The 14,023-nt window shown below is 36.7% G+C and overlaps 1 protein-coding gene across 1 annotated transcript; it reads left to right on the top strand.

Annotated features, from left to right (window-relative positions):
• The first annotated feature begins 322 nt into the window (after window positions 1-322).
• On the top strand, window positions 323-12,570 carry OPRPN (opiorphin prepropeptide). The gene is made up of 3 exons (XM_065545122.1): window positions 323-423; window positions 1,654-1,719; window positions 11,754-12,570. Exons 2-3 carry the CDS (start codon window positions 1,669-1,671, stop codon window positions 12,444-12,446), a joined length of 744 nt encoding a protein of 247 aa, XP_065401194.1. The 5' UTR covers window positions 323-423; window positions 1,654-1,668; the 3' UTR covers window positions 12,447-12,570.
• The last annotated feature ends 1,453 nt before the right edge of the window (window positions 12,571-14,023 follow it).

The following is a 14,023-nucleotide window of genomic DNA, read 5'->3' as shown; positions in this document are numbered from 1 at the left end:
CCCCATAACTTTTGATAAATTGTTCCGGGGTAAGGTCTGAGAACTGGAATTTTTTTTAAAAACTCCCCAGATAGTTGTGATGTGCAGTCAAGTTTGAAAACCACTGTACTCCAGCATTCTGTGTGCTGCCCCAGGGCCTGCTAGAGCAGTGATTGGATCACAGTTCTGTAGATGAAGCTGCCAAACTGGCAACTGCAACTATCATTTCTTTGTTTCAGTAAAGAATATCAATACAGAACTTTGCCCTCTCTCAACCTTTCTCTTAACTCCAATAAAAATCAAGACAGAGGTATTTAAGAAGAAAGGCTTTTCCATCAAAGTTCTTTCTCTTCTTGGACTTTTAAATTGTGGCTACCTAAATTGAGTATCTGGCAAGAGTAAGATTAAGCAGTAATTTGTTCCAAAGAAGAATCTTCTACCAAGGTAGGTATATGGAAATATGAATGTAAGAATTTTCACTTTGAAATTCTAGCTTTTGTTCATATTCTCAAGAATATCATCCTCATGACTTTTGATGGAAATAGCTATGTTACCTAAAAATCTCAGATGTGTTTAACAAAAAAAATCATTGTCAGTGGTAAAATTCCTTAAAATTCCTGAAAAAGTGTCAAGAACATTCACATTGATTAGTTGCACAATTTACATCCAATTTCACAATCTATTGACTTTTTCCACTGCTATATTTTATGGTCTCTAAAGTCAATCCTGAGTAGAAGAGTCTTAAAAAGGTGTATAAGATAGATTTGCATTTCTGTTCTTGTTTGAGTTATGTTTCTTATGTACTGCTAAACTGCTTTCTAATATGAAAATATATTAGAAAAAAAGCTATTTTAAGGGGGTAGACACATGCACATACAACTATAGGATCTATCAATCTGTCTTATGTCACTTTCAAGACTAATACAAATGACAGATACCACATGGACCCCAGAACAATCTGTCAGCCAATGTGCTTGAATTTTGCCTTCCCAGAACCCAGGGTGCCATGTACTTATTAAATATTGTTGAAAATTATAAATAAATTAGGACAAAAACCTCTTTTTTCTAATTCACACACTGATAGACAATAATTAACTTTTGGAATAACTTGGAAAAAATCATATGAAAGTAATTATACTTCAGTAGAGTGATGTTAAAGGAAAAATACACATTACACAATTTCTTTTGCTTCAGACAGATATAATAGTAATAACACAATAATTCCATTAAGAAGTTGTTTTTCACAACAGTCCTGTCACATTGACAATATTTAGGTCACAAATCTATAGAAATCTGTAAGTTTTGATTAATTTTAAGTAAACGCACTAAAAGTATACCCTAATTAGTTATGTTCCAAGTTAGTCACCACTAAAGGCAACAAGGAATTTCCAAAAATGCTTTAATTTTAAAATGTACTTTCAATAATTATCTGAAAATTACCTTTCATAAAATAAAGTAGTGCCGTTTTTATTTTTAAAAATCACAAACATGACAGTATTGCTGTGCATCTATGCTGCTTCCTTTCCCCAAAATATCAAGCACATCTTTAAAGGTTATGTTGGTCTTTCTTCAGCATTTTACATAACAAGCATTAAAATGCTTTAAAATTTTTTATTCTGAAAAACACTGTTGATTGATTTGGCTAACTGTGGATAATCTTTGGTCTGTTTTTAGGAGCAACTTTAAAGAATGAAATTAAATTTCCTCTTGGGCCTGTTGGCTCTTATTTCATGTTTCAGAGTAAGTTCCCTCAATTCTAAATTTACTTTTCATATTTCTTGTTAATCATGACTTCAAAGAAAGTTTTGATACCAACAATTTTGTCCTGTGTATAAAAATGCAGTGTCAAGCTGTGGATCATTATGGACTTGTTCTTACTTTCCTTTTCCTTTCTCATTTATGAGTAACCATCTAGTCATTGGTTACTAAGCGTGAAGGGACAGTGGACTGCAGAAAGAGGACATAGGGCAGGTCATATCTAGGAGAGCTAGCTCTTATCTAAAAACATCTGTTCCTTTTTATTTCTTTTTCAAAAGGACTACCATCAAATTGTCAGAAAAATATAATATAAGCTTACTAAATGTTTTAAAGCTGTAGGAAATAAGAAAGTATACAGTTGGAGCTTCATGATAAATTTTCTTAAAAGACAACATGGTATATCAATGCAAGGATTGCTGATTGTACAATGGTTTTTTATTGAAAATATTTGTAAAAACTAAAATCAGAAAGCCTTTCTGATGCCTGAAAATATATTCGTTATGACTAAAATATTCCTTTAACTGACTGGAAATTAAAGTGTTACTCACTTGGGAAAAAAATAAAAACAGAAAAAGAAATCATTCACTCAAGAAGCACTTACACTAATTCAAACATTTGAAAAGCATTTGTTAAAGCTCTATAGGAGATCCAAAAATACATAATGCGAAGTAACAAGTGATAAGTGCCATAGCCAAAAACATCATAGCATAATATGAATTTCAGAGTAAGACAAATTTTCCTAGCATATGCTGGGGTTGGGTGGGCTTGAGAGGAGAGAAAGAGCCCTATTTGTCTCATTTCTTAGTAATTACTGATAATCCACTGTGTGTTGGGGCTAGTGGTGGTTAGCACAGAAATACCAAAGTCGAATTCCAAATTGGGATCTTCACAGATTAGTTCTTCTTTTCATAGTATAGTACCTACCTAAGAGAAACTAGTGAATAAATACATGTCAATAGACCCTAGCAATGATACAAATAAAGTAGCATTATTGTTCTGAAACATTTTTTGATATTTAATGATATTTGTATAAGTCTCTTTAGTGACATTTAATGACATTTGTATTGTTCTGAAGCATATAGTGATATGTAATAACATTTATATAAAAATTATATTTCTGAGGTTGAAATAGAAGAGTTTTATACTCCATGAGATACCTATATCAGAAACACCTGATCCATTTATTAAGAATGAACATTTCCAGAACTTATCCCAGACCTGAGAAAAAAAGAATAGCTGATCTTGGGGCCTGGAAACCTGCATTCTAGGATACTCTTACTCCTGCTGAAGTCTGAGACCCCTTGAGTGAATTTTCTTGAAATTTGCTTCTCAAGCTCTTATGTTATAATTGCATGAAATATATAAAGAGAGCTTTCAAGGTAAATTCAACTTAATCCATCATATGAAAAAATGTAAGTCAATAATTACAATTAATTATCAAATTTATTACTCTGGAATACCACTTTTTTGGTAGAATTCCCCAAATATGACAAATATGACTTCTCTGCTAACATTAATAAATACTAATTCAGACTTTATATAATAAATTAGAAGGTAAAGAAAGAGCCATGATTAAGTAAACTTGAGAAAGTTGGGGGAAATGAAAGAGAGGTTGTTGACTAGAATACTTTTCAGAGACAATAATAGAGGAAATGCTGTCTCTGTTTCTCTATCTAGAGCCTTCTGTTTCATACTGAGGATAGACAACTTCTGAGGAACCCTACATAAAGCATCCGTTTTGAGGATTCATATGAATTAATGGCATATTTTTATTCCAGAAGCCTGAATTGCAAGACAAATGCAGCTTAAATTCTTTTCTACCTTGAAAGAGTATAGAATCCCATTTATATAAGAAGCAGAGGATTCCATGTCCTAAAAAAAATGAGTTTAATACATAAATGTTCTCATGTTAGAATTAAATACTATTGGATATAAGAAAACAAGACCACAAGACATAATTTTAATGTCACTCTAGCAAAAATGTCTTGCTATATTCATTGTCTCATGAAAAGTTGGTAAATCTTAACAACAGTCTTAGGTGTTAGTCTAAATAAAGAAACTTTATTGTACTTAGCATCTAAAACTTTCAATATATCAGAGATTATCTCTTTTGAGATAGGGACTATCCAGAATTTAAATTAAAAATAACAGTTCATATTTATATATTTACAATGTACTCTGGAGCACAGTTTTACCCCCAAACCTCACAAAAACCCACGTTCTATTTGGGATGCTCCTTTACATAGCACAGTTTATCTGAACATGAGATAAACCCTCAGTAAGTATTAGGGGAATGACACAACGAGTGAATGGACCTTTGTGTAGTTGATGCCAAGTAATAACAACTAGGTTTCAGAGTCGTACCTGTTCATTCACGCCATTGGATAGGCTATATGAAGCATGACACAGGGATGGATAATAGATCAAGTGTAAGTTCAAAGGTAACGTATCTCTTGATTTACAAGGACATCTGCCATGTTCACAAGATGAATAAGGACAGCATTTTTGCCAATACCTGCCATCCCTAACATAGAGAAGTTTTGTTTGCTGCACAATCTGTCCACTAAACTGCTCTGGTTAAGCTGTCAGTCTGGCAGTTTCTAATCTGTAAGGATAGGAGATGGAAGTTTTAAAAAAGTAAAATAAGCTTAAAAAGGGAACATAAATAAAATACTTTACAGAAAAGGCTATGATAAAATAATTACCAAAAGCAAAGCAAAACCTTTAGCCTGAACTAAACCAATGATAAGCAGATATCAAATAACCGAAGACAGCCAGTAGTTCTCAAAACTCTACAAACTCTAGAAACTCTATCAGGAACACAAATCATCTAGGGATTTTGTAGAACTGCAGACTCTGATGCAGTAGGTCTGCCTGAGCCCCATAAGTCTACATTTCTAACAAGCCCCCAGGTGATACTGATGCTGACCTGCTGGTCAGCAAATAACATTTTGAGTAGCGAGGCCCTGGTCAACTGAGAAATCAAACAGAGAAAGGCTGAGGACTTCTTATGGGTTTGTATAAATGCTCAAATGTTGTCATGGGAAAGCCTTATGCTCTTTGCCATGTGCAAGGAAGGAAACGGCATTCTGAAACCAAGTGAGAGAAATTTCTGCTTATCACCAAATATGGGTAATTTGTTCAACCCAAAATACTTATTGAGCACTTATTATTTACCAGGCACTATTCCAGATGCTGGATAAACAGCAGTGAACAAAACAGACAAAAAGTTTCTAATCTCATGGAGCTTATATTCTACTTGGGGAAGACAAGCCATAAACAAAATAACTGACTATGTGATGCAGAAAATTTGGGAAGAAGGAATTTTAGTAGGGGGTAGAACAAGGATGTGATTTTAGATAGGGTTGCCCAGTGGAAAATGGCATTTGATTAAAGACCTGAAAGAGGTGAAAAAGCCAATCATGCAAGCAGAGGAAACAGGAAGTTCCAAAGTCTGGAGTAGGGTACACTTGCCTAGTGTGAAGAATAAGGAGGCTAGCATGGCTGGTAGAGAGTGAGGTGGGAAGTATTAGGAGCAGGAAGTGAGACTAGAGAGTTAGAGGAGGGTGAGGCTGCATCAGGTCTCATGGGCTTTTGCAGAGCCTTAGTTTTACTCTGAGTGACATGGAAAACTTTAGTACATGAAGTCAGTACAAGACCTCAGAAAGATGCCGTCTCTTCCCACACACTCTTACTTTCCATCATCCATAATGATTTGGAGGAAAAAAATGAAACTTCTAAAATATCTGAATGGCATCCATAAATATTTACTTAATGTCACCTATAGTGTAAGAAGGGTACAAACACCGATAAACATGACCTGTAACTTCAAGGGGTATATGACTGTCAGAGGATACAGGACAGATTGATAACAATAGCCAGAGCAGGAACTGACAAACTTTTTCTGAAAAGGGCCAGATAACAAATATTCTAGGCTTTTGAGGGCCTGTGATAAGTGGTCAACTTGGCTGAGGTAGCTTGAAAGCAGCTACAATAAACGAATGGGCATGGCTATGTTCCAGTAAAACTTTATTTACCAAAACAGGCAAACTACATTTGGCCCACAGCCTTAGTTTGCTAACTCCCAGTCTACAGAGACAGTGAACAAGTCAAAATGGCATGTAAAAACCTGATACTTCATTTACAAAATAATCATAAAACTAACCCAACATTATTCATGAGTTTTCAAAAAATATTTATGTTTCATTGAAACTGTGTGCATGCAAAAATACTGTGCTAAATTATTTGTCATTTTAATTATTTTTTCTAAAGAACATCATGTGGAAGATACTGTTACTTTCTCTCTTTTAAAGATGAGGAAAGTAACGAGAGGTTACGTAACTTACCCAAATTCACATAACTTGTGAATGGAGAAACAAAATTTTAACTTGCCTTGATCTATTTGCCTATCTTCTGCCTTTTCTTCTATTATCTGGGATGAACTAAAATCACCCCAGTGTATTCTAAGACCAACCCCTCAACTTGTACAGTAGGTCCCATCCTCTCCCCTATGCAAGGAGATTCCTCCAATTATCCTGCAATTATCTACTCTAAATCTAAACATCCTACATCAGCAGTTTTTCCTTCTCTCTATTGATTGTTCCTACTAGCACATAAATATGAGGTAATATCATCTATATGTTTGTTTTCATTCTCCACTGATCTTATGGCTCCCATCATGGTCCATTTGAAAAAGTTGCCTCTGCGCATCTTCACTTTCTCTCCTGTTCTGTCTTAAGCCAACTCCAAATAGACTTTGCCCACATCATTTCGATGAAACCACATTTGTCAAATTGTACTCCAAATGACCATGTGTAAGGGTCAGTTTGCAGTCTCCACGATAATTATGTCTAAATTGTATTTGACATGATCAGTTTACTACTTAAAGGGAATTTTTCTTTTTCCTCAACTCCACTCTCCTGATTTTTCTCCTACTTCAATGACGACTCCTTGTTGGTCTCCTCCAGACACATCTCCTCTTCCTGATCTCTAAATGTCAGTGTCCCAGGACACCATCCTCTTACCCTTTCTCCATCTATTGGCACAAATCCAGTTGCTCAAGTCAAAAAAACTTGAAATCATCCTTGACTCTATCACTTCCCAGATCCACTCCTTCAGCAAATATTGCCCACTCTGCCTTCAAACCATCATCTAAATCTTACCCTTTCTCACCACCCTCCTGCTACCATTCTAGGCCAAGCAACGATCACTTCCTACCTGTTGCAATAATAACTGAACTCCCTGCTTTCACTATTGTCCCTGTAGTTTATTCTCCACACAACAACCAGAAAGATGCTTTTGCAAGGTAAATATTGCCATATCATTCCTTTGTTCAAAACCTTCTAATGATTTTCCATAACACTTAGAAGTCAGGGGCACAAAGTCCTTATCCCTACCTACAAGACCCTGCTTCGACCTCCCCGTGCCTTAACTCCAATGTATCTATATAACAAAATTGCATCTAAGCTCCTTAAATGTTTGACAAATAAATAATAAATTTAAAAATATCTGCCCTCATGGAACTCACACATCATTAAATCATTTTTGATTACTTAAAACCATCAAATGTTAAAACTACAGAGAGAATACAATCAAATTTAAATATAGGTGGGCTGCATAATAATAATATTAAAGTTACCACTTCCATTTATGGAGTGTTTAACATATGCCAAGAAGTATATTATAAAAGTACCCTGTTTAATCTCTCCAGAAATCCAGTGTGACAATTATTATTATTATCCCCCCTTAACAATAAGAAAAATGAAACTCGAAATAGCCAGTTCTGTATTCTGTTTCAAATAAGCTTATCATTTGTGGAGGTAATCGGCCCCAAATGTAGACTCCTTAAGAAGGTATTTTCATCATTTGCCTAGGGTTATAAAGTTCACCACCATTGGCCAGTGGACGAGGGAAACTAGCTAGTGAAAAAATTGTGTTAAGAGAATAGGAAAAGATAAAAATAATAAGAATGGAGGTTAGGGGTCAGCTATTTGCTGTAAGGTGTAATTTTTCACATCATTTCTCCCCACCTCTGCTTAGGGTCCAGAGAGCAGCTCATCAAAGCTCACTTTGAACTTAATTTCCAGGGTACTGTACCATCTGGGTTTCCTCCTGTCTCTGATTTTCCTTCACTACCTGCTCAGCTTTCTCTTATTGATGTCCAAGTTTCTGTCTTCAGCCATTTCTTCATTACTTTCTTACTTATTGCTTTGACCCAATAGTGCGTTCCAAATCGATTTCTCCAGTTCTGATATTTCAATCTGCATCTACAAACTTCCATGACTTTTCAAACTCAAAAGGATTAAAACTTAATTAATTTATTTCCTCTTGGCACTTATGTCTTCATTAATGTTAGCAGTCATGACTTAATATCTCAATTTTATTTGAGTCCACATTCATCTATTCAAAAACATCTACTAAGAACCTGGCCGGGCATGGTGGCTCACACTTTCAACCCCAGCACTTTTGAGAGGCCAAGGCAGGTGGATTGCTCAAGCTCGGGAGCTTGAGACCAGCCTGGGCAACATAGTGAGGCCCCATATCCACAGAAAATACAAAACAAAATAACTGGATATGGTGGCACACTCCCATGGTCACAGCAATTTGGAGGCTGAGGTGGGAGGATTGCCTGAGCCTGGGGGAAAGAAGTTGAAGTGAGCTGAGATCACACCACTGCACTCCAGCCTGGGTAGCAGAGCAAGACCCGGTTTAAAAAAAAATAAAATGTACTGAGAACCTCCAAGGTGCCAGAAGCTGGAGACAGAATGATAAATAATACAGAGACATTGTTTGAAGAAGTTAATAATTACTACACTATACAATATTATAAGTGACTGTAAGTATTATAATAGAAGTGCTGAAGCAACAAAAAGAATAAAGACACCTAGCTCCCCTCCAATTCCTCATACCCTTTATTATTCACAAAGATGCCAAGCACTGACTAAGATACTAAAGACACAAAGCTAAAGAAGATACAACTTATTCCTTCAACAGCAGTAAAACAGCACATGGCCTAAAAGTGGGGGAAAATATGAAAACAAATAATTACTATCACTGTGAAAAGAAAGTGATGAAGTTTGCTTTTGTCTCCAATAGAAGCTTTACAAAAGTAAAATTTTGGCTGATTTTATATTGTGTAAAGATATTTTCTGTACAATTCTTTTAGTTTTCATATCAAAGTATTGGGGGAGGGGAGTGAAGCCACTTAAACGTTTTGAAGGAAGAGATTGCCAAGTGAATGGAAATTAGGGCAGGAGTGAAACATTCTCAGCTCCAGGAATTGCTTTTACGAAGGCACAGGGACTACCAGAAAGAGCTCGTTATGTTAAAAGAACTAGTACTAGTTCTACATGGCCAGAGTGAGGAGAAAGAAGTGGCAAAAGATGAGATTGGATGGTGGAACAGGCTTTCGTGTTTGCTTGCAAAGAACAGGGTTCCACTCACAATATTTATTCTTGCATTTTTAGGGCTGCCTTAGTTTGCTGCGCCAGTTCTAATTTATATTTATTCTTGCACTGACTTCCTTTTTCCTTAAAGGAAGGAAACATGCCCGGCCAGGTTCTCAATAAATGTTTTCTTCCTTCCTTAAATAAGGAAGTCAATGCAAGAATAAATATAAAGTAGAACTGGCACAGCAAAAGCAAGCAGTCCTAAAAACTGATCTCTGCTTCTCATGGCATCCCTGCTTCTTTCTGTACTGTTCCCTCCCTCAGATGTGCTCTCTCTACTCACAGTCATGTGTCCTTATAGCTTAGTTTGCACGTGGCCCTTATTAATGCTCCAACCTCTGGCTCCTCTCATGTCACGATATTCACATTTTAGTTCCTACTTCTAATTAGGATATCTCAATATTTCCTAGTTCAAGTTACAAAGAGAAAGAGAATTTTACAAACCTGGCTTATTTTTCTTCTTCTGGCCATAAGGCCTAAGATACTGGATAGCCTGTGGTTTGGAAGTCCATGGATCAATAGCCCAGAAAGAACCCAAATAAATGTGTTTATCTTTATGTCACAAGAATAAAGGGTGATAACTAAGACTTGTAGATGTACATATAAGAGGCAAATGTAGATACAAGAGGAATTGATCGTGTGACCAAGACATCAGTATGGCTCCCTCTGAAATGACTTGGAATTTTTGAGTCGTCAGTGATGTTTGTAAGACATTCAGTTGTGTGATGGGGACAGTAACCAGGATGAAAGGGAAATTGAGAAGTGGAAATAGAAAATCTAAACCAGCTTTCCTCACTATCTGGCTAGGAATGGAGAGAGATAAGCTAGTAAAGAAATCTTCAGGGGTACCCTAGGTTAAGAATGAGATTTTTTAATACATGAGATATCAATCAATATTATAGGCTGAAAGAATACAGACAGGGACTAGAAAAAGGTTTATTTTACAAGAATAAAAGAGAAGAAAGACCCTAGGGATGGAGAAGATGTAGATATAAAACACAGGTGAAGAGACTGGTCTTAGGAAGAGAGAACAGCAAGATATTTGTGAGTTTTATAGGTATAGGGCAGGAAAGGGAAGAAGTTCTCATGTGTGATGGCCTAAATTATGTAAAATAGAAGGCAAGATCATCTTCCGATGGGTGTAGGTGGGGAGCAAGAAAAGTAGAAGTGAGGTATAGATGCTGAGAAGACAGCCTTTTGGGAAAAATGGGAGGAAAAGATTTAGCAGTGCTGATGCACCAGACAAACACAGACACTATAGATCTCCAGTGTTGCTACCATTAGAGATTGTGACATTCATCCACCAATGTTCATCACCATGGAAGTACGACTATGGAAGGTAGTTTGCATGGAGTTGATCCAAAAGTTTGATGTTTCTAAAGGCAGTGTGGCAGAGACACAGGAAGGAGTTGAATGTTGGAGAATGACTAGAGTCTTGCACCTTCCTAAAGCTTTTGTTTCAGGCAAACTGGTCTTCTGATGGTTGCTAGAATAGAACCTATATTTTCTTGACCTTGTTCATTTGTTTATGATATTATTCTAATTTGGCTTCTTCCTCCTCCTTTCCACTCTGTTATTTTATCCTCATTTCAAATGCTATCTTCTCTACATGGCAATTGGTCCTCTCTCTTTGATAAAAATTAAAATTTTCCTCTAAATCACTGTAATTGTTTACAGTATTAATCAATTATTTCTTGAATTGCTACCATCTACAAGCTGTGTTTGTTATTAATAGAGTACAAAATCACTCAAAATTATATTGAGCCCTTACTCTACCTTACTCTGTCTAAGCACTTTTCATAGATTATATATAATCCTATCTACCACTATAAATGGTTAAGAACTATTTCTAGAACCAGTTGAGGAATGAGGAAACAGGCAGAGATAACCATAAGCAAGTCCCCCAGCTAGCATGCAACAATGGAAAGACTGGTTCTAGGAGGCTCCAGCAATCAGACTCCAGTGTCTTCATTTTAACCAACATACTATACTGGCTCCATAGGCTTTTTGTTATATTGCCTTGTATTGTTATTTGAGGGTCATATCTTCCACTGGATTTCAGACTCACATAAGCAGTGTCTTAAATCTGTTTCTCTTTGTCCCTAGAAAGAAGTGTTGCATATAATAGTTATACAATTAACAGTTCAGAGTCTGGAATCTCACTGAATTCTTAGAATGAAGTAAGAAAGAATTTTCCCAGATAGTCAACCTGGGTATTTACCTCCACTTGAAACTACGTTCAAAGGTGGTCTTTTCTTATACACAATCAAGGTGATTTGGTTCCTCCCTAAAACCTACAGGTCAGATAGCAAGCTTACCACTTTTTTTTTGTTTTTTCTGATTTAATACTATTCTACTTCTCTTTGATTGCACAGGCATCCAGAATAAACAAGAAATTTTCTATTCCTTATTTTTTCTAACTATTTTCTCAGTGAAATATATGACTTATGGCTTAGTATATCCTAATGTATACATAGTATACATACTAATACATAGTGTATCCTAATGTCTGAACTTTAAATGATCAAATTTAGAAACTGTTTTTTGCCTTTGTTTTTATCTCCACAGCCCAGTGAGAGTCAAAGATTCCCCAGAAGACCATATCTGCCTGGCCAGCTGCCACCACCTCTACCCTACAGGCCAAGATGGGTTCTACCAAGTCCCCCACCTCCCTATGGCTCAAGACTTAATTCACCACTTTTTCTTCCCTTTGTCCCAGGGCGAGTTCCACCATCTTCTTTTTCTCGATTTAGCCAAGCAGTCATTCTATCTCAACTCTTTCCATTGGAACCTATTAGGCAACCTCGACTCTTTCAGGGTTATCCAAACCTACATTTCCCACTAAGACCTTACTACGTAGGACCTATTAGGGTATTAAAATCCCCATTTCCTCCTATTCCTTTTTTCCTTGCTGTTTACCTTCCTATCTCTAACCCTGAGCCCCAAATAAATATCACCACTACAGATACAACAATCATCACAAATCCCCCTACCAAAACAGCAACCACCAGCACTTCCACAAAACTCACAATGACGGTCACCTCCTCAACAGTACCTATCTCTTCAACACCAGAGCCTGCCACCTCCACATCAGCAGCAATCCCCACAGCACCTACTGAAAATACTACTGAAATTCTCACCAACCCTCCTCACACCATATCGCTCAATGCCACTGTCCAAGTTACGACTTCCAACCAAACTACATTAAGCAGCACAGCCTCTAAAAGTTTTTGGCAAAAACTCTTTGCCATTTTTGGTTGAAGATGCAATAAATGATATTTTCCAAACTGCTCTGATATCTTAGAAGAAATAAACTGCAATGACTTTGATGGAACCAACCCTGATCTAACCGGCACACCAAATAAATAAAGTATTCGAGCAGTAATATGCACCTATTGCTATCATTATGACTATCACTCTATCCTATATTTTATCACCTACCAAGAGTTGATTACACAGGTTCCCAGAAGGAAACGGAGACCCTTTATGGGAAAAAATTAATAAAGGGTGTATTTAAAGAGAGTGGACAGGATTTAAAAAAAAAAATACAGGGATATTGAGACATTCAGGGTCTCCCAGTACAGCTGGTCATGGGCCTATGTTTGATGAAGCAAAGGGAACAAATAAGGAGCCCAGAGCCTGAAGAAGAGTTGGGACAATGAAGGAAATTCCACCCAATAAGACCCACTGTGCAAAGATGCGACTACTGCTCCTCATTTGTAGTCCACTCTTCTCTGCCTAGTTCTCAATCCTGGGAGGATAACCATACAAACTCTTACATGTGGGTTTTCTTACCTGGGGGTTTTGGTTGGGTTCTGCTGATGAAACAGGTGGAAGGGAGAGGTATAAATCTTTTATATTTGGTATAAAAGATAAAATATGGTCCAACTGTGTAGATCCCTTGCCATGAATGGAGCTAAGTTAAGCTCCTAATAGTTACACAATTAATAGTCTCCTAAGAGTTACATGATTAAGGATTCAGAGCCTGGAATCTCACTGAATTCTTAGAATTGACTCAGAAAGAATTTTCCCAGATAGTCCAACTGGAGTGTTTACCTCCACTTGAAACTACTTTCAAAGATGTGACTACTGCCAGGTGTGACTACTACTCCTCATTAGCAGTCAACGCTTCTCTGCCTAGTTCTTAGTTCTCTGATTTCTTAGAAGCTAAGCTCCATTCATGGCAAGGAACCTATACAGTTGTACCATTTTATATCTTGTATACCAAATAGTACCCCTACCTCTCTCCTCCACCTATTTCATCAGCAGAAGCCAACAAAAATCTCACAGGTAAGGAAACCCACATGTAAGAGTTTGTATGATCATCCTCCCAGGATTGAGAATGAGGCAGAGAAGAGTGGACTGCTAATGAGGATTTATCAGCACATAGGCTGACACCACAAGTAGCCTCACTCAGCATCTTGAGGCCAAATAAGTAGTCAAGGAAAAATATGAGGGTTCCTGACTTCCTGCATAGAAAGGGCAGAGTCAGCAGAAAAATAAATGACATCAGTTTTTTATTGCCTTTACCCAGGAAATGTACATATATATATATAAATTCAACCAGGTAACAAAAATATAAGCAAATAATAATGTAAAGTAAGAGAAAAGAAATAAAATAATTAAAATATCAACTTAAATTGATCTAGTGGAAACAGACACATAGACCAATGGAACAGAATAGAGAACCCAGAAATAAAGCCACATACCTGCAACCATCAGATCTTCGACAAAGTCAACAAAAGCAAGCAATGAGGAAAGGAGCCCCTAATCAATAAATTATGCTGGGATAAACGGCTAGCCACATGAAGAAGAATGAAACTGGACCCTTGCCTTTC

This window comes from Macaca fascicularis, chromosome 5 (genome assembly GCF_037993035.2).
Source record: "Macaca fascicularis isolate 582-1 chromosome 5, T2T-MFA8v1.1".
NCBI classification, from domain to species: Eukaryota; Metazoa; Chordata; class Mammalia; order Primates; family Cercopithecidae; genus Macaca; species Macaca fascicularis.
Note: the sequence above shows the minus strand (reverse complement) of the source record. Positions and strands in the feature narration are given on the sequence as shown.

Coding starts and splice junctions, on each gene's coding strand:
- OPRPN (XM_065545122.1), top strand. CDS start 1,669: ATGAAATTAAATTTCCTCTTGGGCCTGTTGGCTCTTATTTCATGTTTC. Junction 1,720..11,753: donor CTCTTATTTCATGTTTCAGA/GTAAGTTCCCTC, acceptor TTATCTCCACAG/CCCAGTGAGAGTCAAAGATT.